The sequence below is a fragment of the Mandrillus leucophaeus genome, unplaced genomic scaffold (assembly GCF_000951045.1).
Source record: "Mandrillus leucophaeus isolate KB7577 unplaced genomic scaffold, Mleu.le_1.0 Scaffold131, whole genome shotgun sequence".
Classification (NCBI taxonomy): Eukaryota; Metazoa; Chordata; class Mammalia; order Primates; family Cercopithecidae; genus Mandrillus; species Mandrillus leucophaeus.
In genome coordinates this window covers 2,485,661-2,506,381 of record NW_012101266.1, presented here as the reverse complement: position 1 = coordinate 2,506,381, position 20,721 = coordinate 2,485,661, and the positions used below count along the sequence as shown (strand labels likewise).

The 20,721-nt window shown below is 39.2% G+C and overlaps 1 protein-coding gene across 1 annotated transcript in view; it reads right to left on the bottom strand.

Annotated features, from left to right (window-relative positions):
- DTWD2 (DTW domain containing 2) overlaps positions 1-20,721 on the bottom strand; it is a 162,569-nt gene that overhangs the window by 128,227 nt on the left and 13,621 nt on the right. The window contains 3 exon segments of the mRNA XM_011972856.1: positions 1,005-1,014; positions 3,258-3,287; positions 20,179-20,205. Of these exon segments, the coding sequence (XP_011828246.1) occupies positions 1,005-1,014; positions 3,258-3,287; positions 20,179-20,205 (67 nt within the window).

Sequence of the window (20,721 nt, the reverse complement as noted above, 5' to 3'; positions counted from 1 at the left end):
TTAGATTCTTAGCCCACAACAGCAAAGTATTTAACCCATAAATCTGCAGTATTTACAAATATTACTTTAAGTACAGTATCTAACCAGGACCACATTGTTTATGCTCCAAGACAACGCCTCTCATCTCGTTTGCAAGTCTCTGTTACTCCCAGGGCTGAATTCGCTTTCTTTTATTTTAGTCATATGTATTTCCTTTAGATTCCTATTAATAGTTCTATGTAAACACTTGACCACATCATACGACAAAATTTTGTTTTCACATCTTCCTCTCACTTCTAGATGGTGAACCCTCTAAGAGCAGAGTTTTCATTTAATTTTTGTATCCCCTAGTACAGTGATTGCCAAACTTTGCTGTTATCAGAATCACCTAGAGGACTCATTAAACTAGATAGCTGAGCCCCAGCCCTCAGAGTTTCTGATTCAGTAAGCCTGAGAATGTGCATTTCTAACAAATTCCTAGGTGGTGATGATGCTGCTGGTGGGTAAGAAGTGAGGGGGTGAAGAATGTGAAGACCTCAGTTTGATGCGCAAGGCTCTAGAGGTGTCTGCCCCAGTGGGTTTTATTTTTCAAGTGACTTGAGTTCATTCGTATCTACATCCTGCCCACTTACCCATTCCTGTCTACACATCTGAAGGTTGGCAAAGCTTGATGAACTTTTGTGAGAAGTAGTAAGCAAAGAATAATAAACAATAAAGCTATGGAAAAGCCTTCCCCCTGCATGAAAATTTGAACTTCACTTAACTAACGAGCTCTGTTACCCTGGCAACATGATAACTATATTGCTAAACAACACTGTATGTGATTTAAATGACAACTGACTGGTAGATTGATTGCATACGGACTAGAGACCTACAAAGACCCTATGGGGACACCATACTTTGGGCTTCCCTAAATTGGGACCCTAGAAACTTGCTATAGAGTTGTTACAAAAGACGTTGGCTCCTGTGAGCATAAAGTTATTAGGTTGCCATATCTGCCTAGTGTGGAACATATCACCTTCCACCTGAGCTGGACTGCTATGCCGGACTGCCACAAGGATGCCAGCAGAAAAGGGTCATCTAAGGTTGCTCTACAATGCAACAAATGCAAGTTTGTGGCTCCTGGTCTATATCTTTCTGGTATTAGGTGTGGCCTAAAGTAGTCTTATGCACCTGAATGTCTAGCAACTGGTGGTCTGCCTGGTATCTTATCCCAGATATCTGCAGAGCTTAAAGATTCACTTAGTCCAGGTCTTTGCTCCAATGCCCCATTCTAAAATAATCCAAAGCGGGGCATGGTGGCTCATGCCTGTAATCTCAGCATTTTGGGAGGCTGAGGAGAAAGGATCACTTGAGCACAGGAATTCGAGATTAGCCTGGGAAACATAGCAAGACCTCACCTTTACTAAAAAATTAAAAATTAGACACGATGGTGCACACCTGTAGTCCCAGCTACTTGGGAGGCTGAAGCAGGAAGACTGCTCAAGCCCAGGTGTCTGAGGATGCAGTGAGCTATGATCAACACCACTGCACTCCAGCCTGGGCAACAGAGAGAGAAAGACCCTGGCAATCAATCAATCAATCGATCAATCAAATGATCCACCTTTTCTCTCACTATCACTCTCTATCCCCTTATTCTGACTGATTTTTCTTCACAGCATTTTACTACTATTTGACATCATGTTAGCTGAATGTGGGTTTCCTTCCCTAAAATATAAGCTACAGGGAGGCAAGGACTTAGCCTACCTTTTTCACTGCTATATCCCCAGCACCTGGCATAGTAGGTGCTCAATGGATATTGCTGAATACATAAAAGAATTTTTTTTTTTTGAGACAGGTGTCACTTTGTCACCTAGGCTGGAGTGCAGTGGCATGATCTCAGCTCACTGCAACCTCTGCCTCCTGGGTTCAAGCAATTCTTGTGCCTCAGCCTCGCGAGTAGCTGAGATTACAGGTGTGAACCTGTAATCTGGCTAAATTTTGTATTTGAATAATTAACGTATTTTTGGATTTTTTTGTAGAAGTGAGGTTTCTCAAATTCCTGGCCTCACGTGATCCACCCACATCGGCCTCCCAAAGTGCTGAAGTTACAGGTGTGCGCCACTGTGCCCAGCTGAAGGAGTATCTTTACATTCCCTCTTCTCTACACCTTTGAATGCTTTTCTCCTCCTATACAATTTTCTATCCCATTCTTTCATTTTTTTATATATCAAAGTTTGATTTCTCCTTTATGCCCCCTCTGGTACTTAAGTAATTCGTTTGTATTACAAATGAAATTCAGAGTGTCAGGTCTTCCTTTATTATACTTTGTGATAATTTTGATAAGTGATCGCACACAAAAGGCAAAAACATTTACTGAAGAAAACAGTTACTAAAAAAATAGCTAAGCAATTTATGTGTAAACACTATAAGCATGATTTAACCTAAAACTAATTGCTTTGGCTCATCACTTTATATGCTCACAAAATATCATTATGTATTTACTTTAAAGCATATTCTCTTTATTAACCTAATTTTAATTAAAATTACTTCAAACTAATAAAACTGTAGTTCTTTAAAACATTTCAACTAGCTTTATATTTAGCAAGTTACTTTATAAGATGCATTTCTGCTTATTACCTTACTATCAATCTTTCCTCCCCGACAATGCTCTGCATGCATGATAATGGTGATTAGCTGACCGTTAAACCATCTCATCCTAAACTAGTGGGTAAGTGCAGAGTAACTGCTCTCCTCATTCTAAAATCTCTCTAGAAGGTTTAAATATTTAAATTAATAATGGATTGAATAATTTATAAATTCAACAAATTTTTATTCAAATATTTACTGCATATCTAAGTGCCAGATATTCGGCACTTGGGACAATAAAATGAACAAAGATTCCTACCCTCATGGAGCTTATTTGTTCTCACTGCGCCAGAAATAATTTTTTTAAAGCTCCTTGCTTCTCCAGGCATAGTAGTGTGCACCTGTAGTCCCATCTACTCAGGAGGCTAAGGCAGGAGGATCACTTGAGCGCATTTTGAGACTGTAGTAGTACACCCAGTGAACAGCCACTATGCTCAAGTCTGGACAACACAGCAAGACCCCCATCTCAAAAAAAAAAAAGTTCCTTGCTTCCTATGAACTATTATGTTTGACAGGCAAAAACTATCACATAACTACATATCAAAACTGATTATTTGTAAATAATGAATATTCTTTTTTTAAAATCAAGCTACTTCTAGGAGTTTATATAGATATGAGGAATAAAAATTAATATCTAAAGAAATATAAACTGGTCAACTGGGTATAGGTTAGGGGAATAACTATTATAATGTCACTGCCAATGTTATTGTCCTGCTATGTGACCTTGGGCATGTCACAGATTTTCAATTTCCTCCCTTACAAAACTGGTAACAATAAGGCAACAAGAGAGTTCTGGGGAATAACTACTGCATTACAGGCAAACATTCTGGCTATTATTTTGAGCTAATTTATAACAGACTGACCAAAACAGGTGCTGAGGTTTTTCCCTTTTCTATATTTATAATGTATTTACAATGTATTTTTCCACTCATGGGGGTTTATCTTCTTTAAAACCTGTACAACCCAATTAATGTTAATTACATTCTTAAAATATAAATGAAACCTTCAAATCATTTCCCCAAGGAAATTTTGTGAAATAAGCCTTTTCTTCTTTTCTCATTAAGGATGTAGAAATACACGGGCTTCCTGTCAAACTAAGACCGACTAGCCTCCTAAACAAACGCTGTAATACAAAGGTAATGTGTATCACTCCGGGCATACTGTCTCTGACAGCCTGCGGGCTAATAAAATTATATCTGACATATGACTAGAGATGCTAGGACCTACAAAAACATCTTTCAAAGCTTTAATTAAATTTCTTATATACTATTCACTGAAAGCTTTTTTCTCACAGTACTGATTTTAATCAAGATAATCTGAAATAAGTAAATTTTAAAGATTAGTGAGCAGATTCACAAGTACTCTTTTTAAAGGATTTCTTTTACCTACTAAACAAAAGCAAATGTGGAACCCAGAAAAACAGTGCACCTCAAATTTACTAATACTCAACAAAATTTTTGTACTCCCAACAGAGTGAAAAAGCAAAGAACAAAAAGTTTCATAGCTTTTCATTCAACTAGTTGAATAGATTCACTGCATTACACATAAAAATGGCAACAATTTTTCAATTTTAAAACTGACTTTGGAAAACTAAATACCATAGTGCCCTCTGCTGTCATTCTAAAGAAACTAAAGTGATCTATAAGATAAAGTCATTTTCAAATTTCTGAAACTATATATTCAACATAACCAACAAAAGTAGAAACAGCTTTACATTATTAACATTATAATACATTTTCATCTCCAAAATAGAGGTAGGTAACACCTTCCATGTCTGACTGCTTCAAGTACAAATAACAATAATATTCCCATACCCTGCAAAATTGTTTTCCTTACTACATTCTCTTATAACTGGCTTTAGGAGTAGAGGAAGGATAGACTTAGAAAAAAAAAACACCGTTACGATTTTTCTTTTTTTTTTTTTTTTTTTCTGAGACACAGTCTTGCTCTGTCACCCAGACTGGAGTGCAGTGGCCCGATTTCAGCTCACTGCAACCTCTGCCTCTCAGGTTTAAGCAATTCTCCTGCCTCAGTCTCCCAAGTAGCTGGGATTACAGGTGTGTGCCACCATGCCTGGCTAATTTTTATATTTTTAGTAAAGATGGGGTTTCACCATGTTGGCAAGGCTGGTCTCGAACTCCTGACCTCATGATCCGCCCGCCTCAGCCTCACAAACTGCTGGGATTACAGGCATGAGCCATTGCACCCGGCCACTGTTGTGATTTTTTAATCACAGTGTGAAGTTGTCCTATCCTACAACAGTGATATATACAATATATATCTGTTTTAAATATACATATATACTTTTTTTTTCTTTTTGCAAATTGGGCAGCCTCCCACAACGGAATAGATTCAGAGACACTCCCAAGAATAAATGTCTTTAGATGAGAGTTTCAGAGACCTGTGTCCCGGAGGGCATGCCTAGAGCAGTGAAGAAATTATCAAGTTTATTTGAACTGTGGACTTGAATCTTACTATCCTTAACAGGGAATCTCACCCTAAATATTTATTGTGCTTTGAGATAATGAATAATAGTAGTGAGACTCCACTATACTATCATTACTGACCAAAACATTTTTAAAGATTTTATCTCACCAATACTTCTTCCTTTTTTGATATCTAGTTTTGTGTTTGTTTTATGAGGTGCATCATATACTAATATATAATAAGTGTATGTAATTAGAGAAAAATAAGCCTACCTATTAAAATCCACCCTAATTTTTTAAAATCAACTGCAGTATGTAATCAAAATAATTATATCACTGGCCTAGATATGTTTGTTCCTACTAGGTCTATAATTAATAGAAGTTTTCATGTGAAACCAGAAGTTGGTTATTTGAAAGAATAAATAAGACAGAACACTGGCATCCGGGCACAGTGGCTCATGCCTGTAGTTCCAGCACTTTGGGAGGCCAAGGCGGGAAGATCACGAAGTCAGGAGATCAAGACCATCCTAGCTAACACGGTGAAACTCCATCTCTACTAAAAATACAAAAACAAAATTAGCCAGGCGTGGTGGTGGGCGCCTGTAGTCCCAGCTACTCCAGAGGCTGAGGCAGAAGAATGGCATGAACCCAGGAGGCAGAGCTTGCAGTGAGCCAAGATCACGCCACTGCACTCCAGCCTGGGTGACAGAGCAAGACTCCATCTCAAAAAAAAAAAAAAAAAAAAAAAAAAAAACCACTGGCTAGACTAACAAAGAAAAATAAAGAATCAGAAATGACAAAGATAACATTAACACCAACCCCACAGAAAGACCAAAAAAAAAAAAAGGAGATTAAGAACATCTCCATGCACATAAACTAGAAAACCTAGAAGAAATGGAAACCACAGGCCAATATCCTTGATGAGCATAAATGCAAAAATCCTCAAAAAAATATTAGCAAAACGAATCCAGCAGCACATCAAAAACAAATCCACTGCAATCTGATCAAGTAGGTTTTATCCTTGGGATGCAAGAGTGGTTCAATATATGCAAATTAATAAATGTGATTCATCACACGAAGAGAACTAAAAACAAAAACCACATGATCATATCAATAGATGCAGAAAAGGCTTTCAATAAAATCTAGCCTCCCTTCATGTTAAAAACTCTCAACAAACTAGGCACTAAAGGAACTTACCTCAAAATTATAAGAGCCATCTATGCCAAACACACAGCCAACATCACACCGAATGGGCAAAAGCATTCCCCTTGAGAACTGAAACATGACAACTCTGCCCACTCTCACCACTCCTATTTAACACAGTATTGAAAGTCCTGGCCAGAGAAATCAGGCAAGGGAAATAAATAAAAAACGTCCAAATAGGAAGAGAGAAAGTCAAACTATCTGTTTGCAGACAATATTCCTTTTTACCTAGAAAACCCCATAGTCTGCCCAAAAGTTCCTAGATCTAATAAACAACTTCTGCAAAGTTTCAGGATACAAAATCGATGTAAAAAAATCCGTGGCATTTCTGTACACCAATAATATCCAAGCTGAGTGCCAAATCAAGAACACAATCCCACTCACAATAGACCCAAAAAGAATAAAATACTTAGGAATATAGCTAACCAAGGAGGTAAAAAAATCTCTACAATAAGAATCACAAAGCACTGCTCAAAGAAAACAGAGATGACACAAACAAATGGAAAAGCATCCCAAGCTCATGGATAGGAAGAGTCAACATTGTTAAAATGACCATACTGCCCAAAGCAATATACAGATTCAATCCTAGTTCTATCAAACTACCAATGACATTCTTCACAGAATTAGAAAAAAAAAAAAAAAAAAAAAACTACTCTAAAGTTCATATGGAACCAAAAAAGAGCCTAAATAACAACTGCAATTATAAGCAAAAGCAACAAAGCTGGAGCAAACACATTACCAGACTTCAAACTATACTATAATGGTACAGTAACCAAAACAGCATGGTATTAGTACAAAAAAAGACATACAGATTAATGGTACAGAGTAAAATAAAGCCACATACCTACAACCCTCTGATCTTCAACAAAGCTGACAAAAACAAACAATGGAGAATGGATTCCCTATTCAATAAATGGTGCTGGGATAAGTAGCTAGCTGTATGTAGAAGACTGAAACTAGACCTCTTCCTTACACCATATACAAAAATCAACTCCAAGATGGATTAAAAACTTCAATGTAAAACCTAAAATTATAAAAATCCTGAAAGATAAACTAGAAAACACCACTATAGATGTAGGCACTGGCAAAGATTTTATGATGAAGATGCTAAAAGCAACTACAACAAAAATTAAAATTGACAAACGGGACGTAATTAAACTAAAAAGCTTCTGCAAAGCAAAAGAAACTTATCAACAGAGTAAACAGACAACTCACAAAATAGGAGAAAATATTTGCAAACTATGCCTCTGACAAAGGTCTAATATTCAGAATCTATAAGAAACTTGAATCTACGAGCGCAAAAAAAAAAAACCATTAAAACGTGAGCAAAAGACATAAACAGACATTTTTCAAAAGAAGACATATACACGGCAAAGAAGCATATGAAAAAATGCTCAACATCACTAATCACCAGAGAAATGCAAATCAAAATCACAATGGGATAGCATCTCACACCAGTAAGAATGGCTACTACTAAAATGTCAAAAAAAAAAATCAAAAGATGCTGGTAAGGCTGCAGATAAAAGGGAACGCTTACATACTGCTGGTGGGAATGTAAATTAGCTCGGCCACTGTGGAAAGCAGTTTAGCAATTTCTCAAATAACTTAAAACAGAATTACCATTCCATCCAGCAATCCCATTATTGGGTATGTACCCAAAGGAATATAAATTGTTCTACCATACAAGACCCATGTACATATATGTTCACTGCAGCCCTATTCACCAGAGGAAAGAGATGGAATCAACCTAAATGAGCATCAGTGGTAGACTGGATAAAGAAAATGTGGTTCATATACACCATGGAATATTATGCAGCCATAAAAAAGAACAAAATAATGTCCTTTATAGCAACATGAAGCTGGAGGCCATTATCCTAAGTGAACTAACACAAGAACAGAAAACCAAACACTGCATATTCTCATTTATAAGTGGGAGCTAAACACTGAGTATACATGGATGCAAAGAAGGAAGCAATAGACATTGAGGCCTAATTGAGGGTGGAGGGTGGGAGGAGGGTGAGGATCAAGAAATTACCTAGTAGATACTATGCTACTTACCTGCATGATAAAATAATATGTACATAAAACCCTACGACACACAATTTATCTATAGATCCAAACTGCACATATACCCCTGAAACTAAAATAAAAGTTAAAAAAAAAAAAAAAAAGAAAGTTTTAGTGAGTGTTATAATTAAGAAAGCTTCCAAGAGGCCAGATGCCTAGAAAACAAAAGTCTCATGTCTAGAGAGATAAATATGTACAGCAGCTAGAAAAGCACCTACTAAAACTGGGATGACAGTTATGGATCAACTAAGACTGAGAGTTCAGTTAACCTATTATTTACTTCCTTTCTTTTTATAGAAATATAAACAAATATAAAATATAGCAAACAGCTTTCTTAACAGCAAATGAATTTAATCACTCTTTCCTCTGCAAACTATTATTTTATGTTTCCACAGTTTGTCTTAAATATTACTTAGACATGTTTTCTCTCAAACTTAATTCACTATATGTTTAAAGGAAACAATTTCTTAATCATTTTTGTATGATCCCAGCTGTGCATTTACCGGGTACTAGATATTGAATAAATAATGACTAGGCAAATAAAGAATGTCCACATGATTTACTCTATCTGAGCCTCCAGGTCCTCATGTAGCAGAATCCTCTGCTCCTTATTCACTGGCTGCGTGAACACCCATCCTTACAAGCAGGAATCAAAGGTTAAGGTAGAGATACTTCTGCACAGAATAGAATGAGAAGACAATGTTATCGGGAAACACAACTATTTTGCCTACTCTCTCATCTCCTTCTCTTATCTAAAAACTGTCTATATTTTAAAACACAGATTTTTGTATACTTGCTTTATTGGGGGGAGCATACGTCCTCATTTTACATCAATGTCCATTTTCTCAAAAAAGCAAAAAGAGAGCTAAAAATTTTCTCTGCTACAAAGTAAAGAAAATATATTAAGATTTAGGTTAGTATTACATTACTACATAAGAGAATACAATAGTGCTATGAATAAGCCACTGATTTTGAGAGTTAAAATTTTTCTTTGCTGCCGGGCGCGGTGGCTCACACCTGTAATCCCAGCACTTTGGGAGGCCAAGGCGGGCAGATCACCTGAGGTCAGGAGTTCGAGACCAGCCTCAACATGGCGAAACCCCGTCTCCACTAAAAATACAAAAAAAATTAGCTGGGTGTGGTGGTGGGCACCTGTAGTCCCAGCTACTCGGGAGGCTGAGGCAGGAGAATGGCGTGAACCCGGGAGGCGGAGCTTGCAGTGAGCCAAGATCGTGCCACTGCACTCCAGTCTGAGCGACAGAGCAAGACTCCGTCTAAAAAAAAGAAAACAAAACAAAATTAGCCGTACATGGTGGTGTATGCCTGTAATCCCAGGTATTCAGGAGGCTCAGGCAGCAGAATTGCTTGAACCTGGGAGGCAGAGGTTGTGGTGAGCCGAGATCGCGCCATTGCACTCCAGCCTGGGCAACAAGAGCGAAACTCCATCTCAAAAAAGAAATTCCATGCTATAAATTAGATAAAATATATTAACATTTAGATTAGTATTACATTACTATATAAGATAATACAATAGTGCCACAAATAAGCCACTGATTTTGATGCCTTCCCCCTAAAAAAGTGGTTTTCATCAATGCAACACCTATATACAGCTAAGAATTGAGTACTACTGAAAGTACCAGAATGACAAAATTCCCATCACGAGGCAATTTATTTATGGTGACCTGCAGCATTAACACATGGAAAATTATTAATTTGCCCATAACTTCTGAATCTAAAAAAAAAAACCCTAAAAGAAGCTGGATATTAGCAAACCAGACTAATTTCATAAACAGTAATGATATTTCATGGAGAATAAAAAGGAAGTGGGATAAGGGAGTAAAAATAAAAGAGGGGAGGAAAAGGAGAAGGGAGAGGAAGAGAAAGGACAGGTAAAGAAAAAGAATTTAACATTTAATGCACAATTTAATATTTTAGGCACTATGCTAAATACTTTATTTGATTCTCACAAAACCTGACAGCAGGGGGTAGTATTTTTAGCCTAACTTTAAGATGATGAAACTAAGGCTTAGAAGGGTTAAGTAACTTTTTCAAGAGAAAACAGAGTTGGGGCTATAGCATGGTTCTGTCTGATTCCAAAATGTATGCCTTTAATCAATACATTTGACTGAGTCCATATAAGCAGTTAATGTTCAATGAAAAGTTTTAACACACAGCTCTATCTAGCTGCCCTAGATCCCAGAAGACCTAGCACTAGAATTAAAACATTTGGAGATAAATAAACAAACCTGAGGGTCTAAAAAGGGTCCAGAAGCAAAAGGTTAAAGCCAAAACATTCATAAAATTCCTCAGTATAAAATGACTAAAAGTAATTAAGGATATGTGGTTAAAGATACCAGAAGAAATATGAAGAGGCTGGCCCACAGGAAGCTAACAATATAGTAGAGAAAAAAGACAAAGTGAGGAGTTAGAAGAAACTATTCAAACGTGGGAGACAGCTAGAAAGATAAGAAATGGTTTCCATAAGAAATGGAACTTGAGCTGGACCTTGAAATAGAGTACGATTGCAGACAGCAGAGAAGAGGGAGGAGCTTTTCCCAGAGAAAGAATAACAGAACAAAGGCATAGAGCCAAACATTAAAAAGCACCTGTTTTGGGGGAGCAATTCAGTGCAGCTGGAGAAAGGGGTGTGTGAAGGAGGAAGAGATGAGTGGACAGGCTGAGGACCGACCTGCAGGACATGGATGTTACATAAAAGATTCTGAACTCCTTTCTTTACCTAAGATACAAGCATTGAAGTTCTCCAGGAAAGGAATAAAATGAGCAGACAGACATGTTAAAAATATAAAGAAATTCATTAAAAGGGAATTGAACAGATGACAAAATGCAGTTTGGAAAACTACTTCAATAAGCACAGGACTGAAAAAATTCATTGTCAAGTGATGGCACAGAGAAAAGCCAGGTACTAAAGGGTAGTTTAAATACCCTCTCCCCTGTAAAGTTCCAAGCAGGGGTCCCTCCCACCTCTGCACTCCTAAACCACACTATTCATGTTATATTACAATTATTGACTTATCTGTGTTTCTCCCCTTAAAGTTCCTTATGGTAATAACCAACTTTCATTCATTTTAATACCCCCAGTACCTAACTTGGTGAAAGAAGACACACAATAAGCATTTGTAGGCCAGGTGCAGTGGCTCACACCTGTAATCCCAGTACTTTGGGAGGCCGAAGTGTGTGGATCACTTGAGGTTGGGTGTTCAAGACCAGCCTGGCCAACATGGTGAAACCTCATCTCTACTAAAAAATACAAAAATTAGCCAGGCATGCTGGCTCACACTTGTAATTCCAGCTACCTGGGAGGTTGAGGCAGGAGAATCACTTGAACTCGGGAGGTGGAGCTTGCAAAGGTTGCGGTGAGCCGAGATTGCACCACTGCACTCCAGCCTGGGCAACAGAGCTAGACTCCATCTCAAAAAAAAAAAAAAAATTGCAGAATGAAACATCTGAGATGTGTTTACTCATTAATGAGATATGACTGCAGGATGAGACTGGTTCCAAATTATACTTCATATAAGGCACCAAGCTGTGGTCATTTGGTGGCTGAAAGAGATGCCGGGAAGAAGTATCTCCTAATTCCTTGTTTTTCACTTGTCACTGGGCATTATGCACATACCAGTACTTCTCTTGGGAAACTCATAAAGATACCAGCTATGGTTTGGGTGCAGTCACGCATTGCCTAGTACCGTGGCCAGAAAAATACCTTAATAGTATCAAAATCCCACCATTTCTTCTAACGTCTGTATCAGTTTTCCCAGATGTGGGATTTGGCCGTTTCTCTATCATTTTGGCAAATTTACAAAAGTAAACCTCAAAAAATATGATGAAATGTTCAAGTTTAAAAAAGCATTGAACAGTTATCTGGTATATGTGGGTGCACAGTGGTTGTCATAAAGGGTTATGAGGAATTTCTGTATGTTTCATTTATTTCTGTAATGTGTGACTTTTTCTTCTGAAAATACACCTCTTTTGTGTTCAGAAAAAAATATATTTTTAAGAAACATTGAATAGACGTCACCTCAAAGTTACTACAACAATCTGTGGTTTTCAGATCTTTTCACCAGAAAAGATGTTTAATATTTTCTTATGATCATACTCAGGCGAATTAGTTGATGATATGCTATAATGCCAGTCTTAAATATCTTTAGTACTTTACATGAGGCAAAGTAATAAAATAGTAATTATACAAGGAAAAGTTGATAGGAATGATACCTAAGTTAATTAAACTGATAAAAGTTATCACTATCAAAATCCATCTCCTGGTATGTTGCTTTTCCTAACAGTTCTCCAGAATTACAAATTAAAAGTCAATCAGAGGCCAGGCACAGTGGCTCACACCTGTAATCCCAGCACTTTAGGAGGTTAAAGTAGGAGGATCACTTGAGGTCAGGAGCTCAAGACCACCTTGGCCACTGTGGTGAAACCCCGTCTCTACCAAAAATACAAAAATTAGCCGGGCATGGTGGCAGGTGCCTGTAAGTCTCAGTTACTCGGGAGGCTAAGGCAGAAGAATCTCTTGAACCTGGGAGGTGGAGGCTGCAGTGAGCCAAGATTGTGCCACTGCACTCCAGCTGGGCAACAGAGGAGGACTCCATCTCAAAAAAAAAAACACAAAAACAAAACAAAGTCAATCGGTACCTCCATTTCAAAAAAAATAAAAAATAAAAAGTCAAATAGTAACAGAAGTATGGGTTAGCAATTCCAAAACAACTATATGTGTAGATTAGGGTTGAACAAATAAGCAAACATGTTGTAGATAGAGTCAGATTTCTTATCGTCAACGAAATAAACTACAATTAGAGTAAAGAAGAAGGCTAGAATGAACCCTGTGGTATTGGATGAAACTCATGGTTTCTTTATACACGTGTATGTGTACATATAGATTCAGAAATAGATATAGGTATACGCATGGGTTAGTATATACACAGAAATCCTAGATCTATCCACTAATAAGATAAACATATCAGTAGCAATGAGCACACTGAACACCTGGATCTTGGTTTTGAACATCATTTTGCAATAAACCAGGGCTTCCTGAAAAAGTGGTTCATTCTAGGGCTGGGGCAGGGAAAATATAAGATAAGCCTGGACCCTTTTACAGTGTCAGAAAGTAAGAAAGTTCTCAAAAAAGGATAAGCATGTCAAAAGGTTCCAAGAACTAACCTGAAAGAGTTCTCAATGACCCAGGAGGGAACAATTTGAGCAATCAAATAAATAAAACTAGTATTGGATTATAATCCAGTAATAAAATAAATATCCATAACTCCATACAGATATAAGCAAGTAATTAAATAAATAAAAGAGGAGAGAAAGACATAGCTCTTCCATAAGAAACATTCCAATCAATAAATGTAGAAAGAATGGGGAAAACAGAAAATCACTATCAGAGCACCACAGCCATAATTGTTGCAGACAAGATGGATACTAAAATCAGTGGGCAAAAATTTGAGCAGAAACAGTATATTTGCGAAGTCTCAAAGTAAATTCCTCCCCAAGATTTTTTTTTTTTTTTTTTTTTTTTTTTTGAGACGCAGTCTCGCTCTGTCACCCAGGCTGGAGTGCAGTGGCCGGATCTCAGCTCACTGCAAGCTCCGCCTCCCGGGTTTACGCCATTCTCCTGCCTCAGCCTCCCGAGTAGCTGGGACTACAGGCGCCTGCCACTTCACCTGGCTAGTTTTTTTTTTGTATTTTTTAGTAGAGACGGGGTTTCACCGTGTTAGCCAGGATGGTCTCGATCTCCTGACCTCGTGATCCGCTCGTCTCGGCCTCCCAAAGTGCTGGGATTACAGGCTTGAGCCACCGCGCCCGGCCGATATTTATTAACTACAAAGGGAAGAGGAGTAATTACATAGTAGAAAAACACAGCAGAGACCACATTAACCAAATGACCTACGTTAATTTCACTAAGAATAATGCATATTGATATCACGTACCTCTGATATGATATTTGCTAAAAAGGGAACACGTAGCTAGTCTTACCAAAAATGTATAACCTTGCTCTAATCATGAGAAATCATAAGTCAAACCCAACTTGAGATTCTACAAAATAACTGACCAGTATTCTTCAAAAGTACCAAGATTGTGAAAAAAAAAAGAAAAAAAAAAAGAAAAACCTAAGGAATCATCACAAACTAAAGAGAACTAACAAGACATGACAATTATTGCAATGTGGGATGCTGAGTTGGATCCTGGACCAGAAAAAATGAACTTGAGTGGAAAAACTGGTGAATTCTGAACATAGTTAACAATACTGTACCAGAAGCAGCTGCAGTCAGTGGCTATGACAGAGAAGAATGAAAACAGCAAATGAAATTCTGAAACTTCAACTGAGGTATCCAGGTTCTCACACTGGGACTCACCAGGTGGATGGCTCAACCCACAGAGAGTGAGGAAAAGCAGGGTGGGGAGATGGCCCCTCCTGAAGCCAGGGGAGGCCCTACCCCCAGCCAAGGGAGGCAGTGTGTGACCCCACCCAGGAAATCATGTTTTTCCCATGGATCTTTGCAACCTGCAGATCAGGAGATCCCCTCGTGAGCCCACACCACCAGGACCTTGGGTCCACAGCATAACGCTATGCGGAGTCTCAGCAGAGTGGCTCAGGCATGCAGAGAGACCCAGGAATTTTGCATACTCTGGCCCTGGGAATTCCAGCAAAGCGAGAAATCCATCCACGCCTTCCCCTAGGAAAGGGACTGAATCCAGGGGGCCAAGCAGCATCGTTCTGCAGGCCCCATTCCCATGGCACCTCACATGTTAACAACCACTGGCTTGGAATTCCAGCTGGCCAGTGGCAGGAGGCTGGAGACTGCCTGAAATGAACCAAGTTCCTGGGGGGCTTGAGGGCGGAGGCAGCTGCCATCTCTGTGGTGCTAGCCTGCCAGCTTCTCTGGGGAGTCCAGGAGGTCTGGAATGGGAAGAGTTTTCCATAACACAGCAGACTGCGGTCAGACTGTTTCTCTAAGTGGGACCCTGCTTCATCCCTCCTCACTAGGTGGGGCCTCCCTGCAGGAATTTCAGCTATACTAGCCAGAGTTATATGAACAGATCTCTGATCACTCCCTGGGACTGAGCCACCAAAAGGGGGTGGAGGGCGGGGCAGGGCGAGAAGTGGTGACTGTATTTGCAGTTCAGCCAATTTAGTCTTTCCAGCCTGCTGGCTCTGGAGAGTCCAGGCAGTGTGCACAAGGAGATTCCCCTCAGCACAGCACACCCACTCAGCCAAAGGGCAGCTAGACTGCTTCTTTAAGTGGGTCCCTGATCCTGTTCCTCCTGACTGGGTGAGAACTCCCAGTAGGGGGCTCCAGACACCTTCTACAGGAGCATTCAGGCCAACATCCAGTCAGTGCGCCCCGGGGACAAAGCTCCAAGAAGAAAGAGCAGGCATCTTTGCTGTTTCACAGCCTTCACTGGTAATATCTCCAGGTGTGGGAGGACCAAGGAGACTAGGGTCTGGAATGAAACCCCAGCAAACCACAGCAGCCCTATGGAAGAGTGGCCTGTTAAAATAAAAACAAACAAACAGAAAGCAATAACTACAACAACAACAAAGACCCCACAAAAACACCATTCAAAGGTCAGCAACCTCAAAGATAGAAGGTAGATAAGCCCACAAAGATGAGAAAGAATCAATGCAAAAATGCTGAAAACTCAAAAATCCGGAGTGCCTCTTCTCCTCTAGATGACTCTCCAGCATGGGTACAGAACTGGGCTGAGGCTGAGATGAATGAATTGACAGAAGTAGGTTTCAGAAAATGGGTAATAAAAATCTTCGCTGAGCTAAAGGAGCACGTTCTGACCCAATGCAAAGAAGCTTAGAATCATGATAAAACAACACAGGAGGTGATAATGAGAATAGCCAGTTTAGAGAGGAACATAAATGACCTGATGGAGCTGAAAAACACAATATAAGAAATTCACAATGCAATCACAAGTATCAATAGCAAAGTAGACCAAGCAGAGGAAAGAATCTCAGAGCTGGAAGACTATCTTTCCAAAATAGGACGGGAAGACAAGAATAGAGAAAAAAGAATGAGACTGAGTACAGTGGCTCACACCTGCAATCCCAGCACTTTGGGAGGCCAAGGCAGGCAGATCACCTGAGGTCAGGAGTTCAAGACCGGCCTGGCCAACATGGCAAAACCCTGTCTCTACTAAAAATACAAAAAGTAGCCAAGCATGGTGGCATGCACCTATAATTCCAGCTACTCAGGAGGGTGAGGCACAAGAATCACTTGAACCCGGAAGGCAGAGATTGCGGTAAACCAAGATTGCACCATGGCACTCTAGCCTGGGCGACAGAGCGAGACTGTCTCAGAAAAAGGAAAAAATAAAAGACGATAAACAAAACCTCTGAGAAATACGGGATTGTGGAAAAGGACCGAACCTACAACTGACTGGAGTACCTGAAAGAGACAGGGAAATTGGAAACAAGCTGGAAAACATACTTCAGGATCTCATCCAGGAGAACTTCCTCAACCTAGCAAGACAAGCCAACCTTCAAATTCAGGAAATTCAGGGAACCCCAGTAAGATACTCTACGAGAAGATCAACCCCAAGACATGTAATCATCAGATTCTCCAAGGTCAAAATGAAAGAAAAAATGTTAAGGGCAGCCAGAGAGAAAGGCCAGGTCACCTACAAAAAGAAGTCCATCAGACCAAAAGCAGAACCCTCAGTGGAAACCCTATAAGCCAGAAGAGATTAGGGGCCAATATTCAACATTCTTAAAAGAACTTCCAACCCAGAATTTCATATCTGGCCAAACTAAGCTTAATAAGCAAAGGAGAAATAAGATCCTTTTCAGACAAGCAAATGCTGAGGGACTTCATCACCACTAGGCCTGCCTTTCAAGAGCTCCTGAAGGAAACACTAAATATGGAAAGGAAAAATCATTACCAACCACTACAGAAATCCACTGAAGTACACAAATCAGTGATACAACGAAGCAACCACATAAACAAGTCTGCAAAAAAAACCAGCTAGCTTCATGATGACAGGATCAAATTCACACATAACAATATTAACCTTAAGTGTAAATGGCCTAAATGCCCTAACTAAAAGACACAGAATGGCAAGCTGGATAGTCAAGATCCATCTGGATGCTATCTTCAAGAGACCCATCTTACATGCAAAGACACATATAGGCCCAAAATAAAGGGATGAAGGAAAATTTACCAAGCAAATGGAAAACAGAAAAAAGCAGGGGTCACAATTCTAGTTTCTGACAAAACAGACTTTAAACCAACAAAGATCAAAAAAGACAAAGAAGGGCATTATATATGGTAAAGGGTTTAATTCAACAAGGAGCGCTAACTATCCTAAATATATATGCACCCAATAGAGTAGCACCTAGATTCATAAAGCAAGTTCTTAGAGATCTACAAAGAGACTCAGACTCCCACACAATAATAGTGAGAGACTTTAACATCCCACTGACAATATTAGACAGATCATCAAGACAGAAAATTAACAAAGATATTCAGGACCTGAACTCAGCTCTGGATCAAGCGGACCTGATAGACATCTACAGAACTCTCCATCCAAAAATAACAAAACATACATTTTTCTCCTTGCCACATGGCACTTACTCAAAAATTCATAACATAATTAGAAGTAAATCACTCCTCAGCAAATGCAAAAGAACTGAAATGATAACAAATGGTCTCTCAGACCACAGTGCAATCAAATTAGAACTCAAGATTAAGAAGCTTACTCAAAACTACACAACTACATGGAAATTGAACAACCTGTTCCTGAATGACTCCCGGGTAAATTATGAAATTAAGGCAGAAATCAAGAAGTTCTTTAAAACTAATGAGAACAAAGAGGCAATGCACCAGAATCTCTGTAACACACATCAAAAAGCTAGTAAGATCTCAAATCAACAACCTAACATCTCAACTAAAAGAACTAGAGAAACAAGAGCAAACAAACTCCAAAGTTAGCAGAATTCAAGAAATAACCAAGATCAGAGCAGAACTAAAGGAGATAGAGACATGACAACCCCTTCAAAAAATCAACAAATCCAGGAGCTGGGTCTTTTTGGAAAAAAAATAATAATAAATAGCTGCTAGGTAGACTAATAAAGAAGAAAAGGTGGAAGAATCACATGGACACAATCAGAAATGATAAGGGGGATATCACCACTGACCACACAGAAATACAATCAACAAAGAATACTATAAACACCTCTATGCACATAAACTAGAAAATCTAGGAGAAATGGATAAATTCCTAGACACATATACGCCCTGCCAAGACTGAACCAGGAAGAAACTGAATATTTGAATAGACCAATAATGAGTTCTGAAACCGAGGCAGTAATTAAATAACCTATCAGCCCCCAAAAAAAGCCCAGGACAGGACAAATTTACAGCTAAATTCTACCAGAGGTACAAAGACGAGCTGGTACCATTTCTACAGAAACTATTCCAAACAATTGAAAAGAAGGAACTCCTCCCTAAGTCATTTCATGAAGCCAACATCATCCTGATACCAAAACCTGGCAGAGATACAAAAAAAACTGCCCTCCAATGTCCCTGATGAACATCAATGCAAAAATCCTCAATAAAATACTGGCAAACCAATTCCAGCAGCACATCAAAAAGCTTATCTGTCATGATCAAGTGGGCTTCATCCCTGGGATCCAAGGTTGGTTCAACATACACAAATCCATCAATGTAATTCACCACATAAACAAAACCAAAGACAAAAACCACATGATTCTAAGGCCTTGCTTTATGAATCTTGGGTGCTCCTGTATTGTGTGCATACATGTTTAGGATAGTTAACTCTTCTTGTTGCTTTGAACCCTTTGCCATTATATAATATCCTTGTTTGTCTTTTTTTTTTTTATGTTTGTTGGTTTACAGTCTGTTTTATCAGAAACTTACAGTCTGTTTTATCAGAAACTAGGATTGCAACCCCTGCTTTTTTTTTTTTCCTTTCCATTTGCTTCGTAAATCTTCCTCCATCCCTTATTTTGAGCCTATGTGTGTCTTTGCATGTGAGATGGGCCTCCTGAATACAACACACTGATGGAATGGAACGTCTCCATGTAAAGCTGACCATTCCCATTCATTCTATTCTGAGATAGGAGAAAACCGCCCTGCGGCTGGAGGCGAGATATGCTGGCAGCAATACTGCTCTGTTGCTCTTTGCTACACTGAGATGTTTGGGTAAAGAGAAACACAAATCTAGCCTACATGTATATCGGGGCACAGTACCTTTCCTTGAACTTATTCATGATACAGATTCCTTTGCTCACATGTTTCCCGCTGACCTGCTCCCCACCTGTTGCCCTGCTACACTCCCCTCACTAAGAGAGTAAAAATAATGATCAATACATACTGAGGGATCTCAGAGGCTGGCACCAGTGCGGGACCTCCATATGCTGAGCGCTCGTCTCCTGGGCCCACTGTTCTTTCTCTATACTTTGTCTCTGTGTCTTATTTGTTTTCTCAGTCTCTCGTCCCACCTGATGAGAAATACCCACAGGTGTGGAGGGGCTGGCCCCCTTCAAGCTTCTGCACAGCAAAAGAAACTATCATCAGAGTAAACAGGCAACCTACAGAATGGGAGAAAATTTTTGCAATCTATCCATCTGACAAGGGCTAATATCCAGAATCTACAAAGAACTTAAACAAATTTACAAGAAAAAAAACAAACAACCCTATCAAAACTGGGCAAAGGATATGAACAGACACTTCTCAAAAGAAGACATTTATGCAGCCAACAAACATACGAAAAAAAGCTCATTATGACTGGTCATTAGAGAAATGCAAATCAAAACCACAATGAGATACCATCTCACACTAGTTAGAATGGTGATCATTAAAAAGTCAGAAACAACAGATGCTGGAGAGGATGTGGAGAAACAGGAACGCTTTTACACTGTTGGTGAGAGTGTAAATTAGTTCAACTATTGTCGAAGACAGTGTGGTAATTTCTCAAGGATCCACAACTAGAAATATCATTTGATCTAGCAATTCCATTACTGGGTATAAACCCAAAGGATTATAAATCATTCTACTATAAAGACACATGTACACGTATGTTTATTGCGGCACTTTTCACAACAGCAAAGACGTGGGACCGATCCAAATGCCCATCAATGATAGACTGCATAAAGAAAATGGGGCACATATACACCATGGAAAACTATGCAGCCATAAAAAAGGATGAGTTCATGTCCTTTGCAGGTACATGGATGAAGCTGGAAACCATCATACTCAGCAAACTAACACAGGAACAGAAAACCAAACACCACATGTTCTCACTCATAAGTGGGAGTGCAACAATGAGAACACATGAACACAGTGAGAGGAACATCACACACTGGGGCCTATCATGGGGTAGAGGGCTAGGGGAGGGATAGCATTAGGAGAAATACCTAATGTAG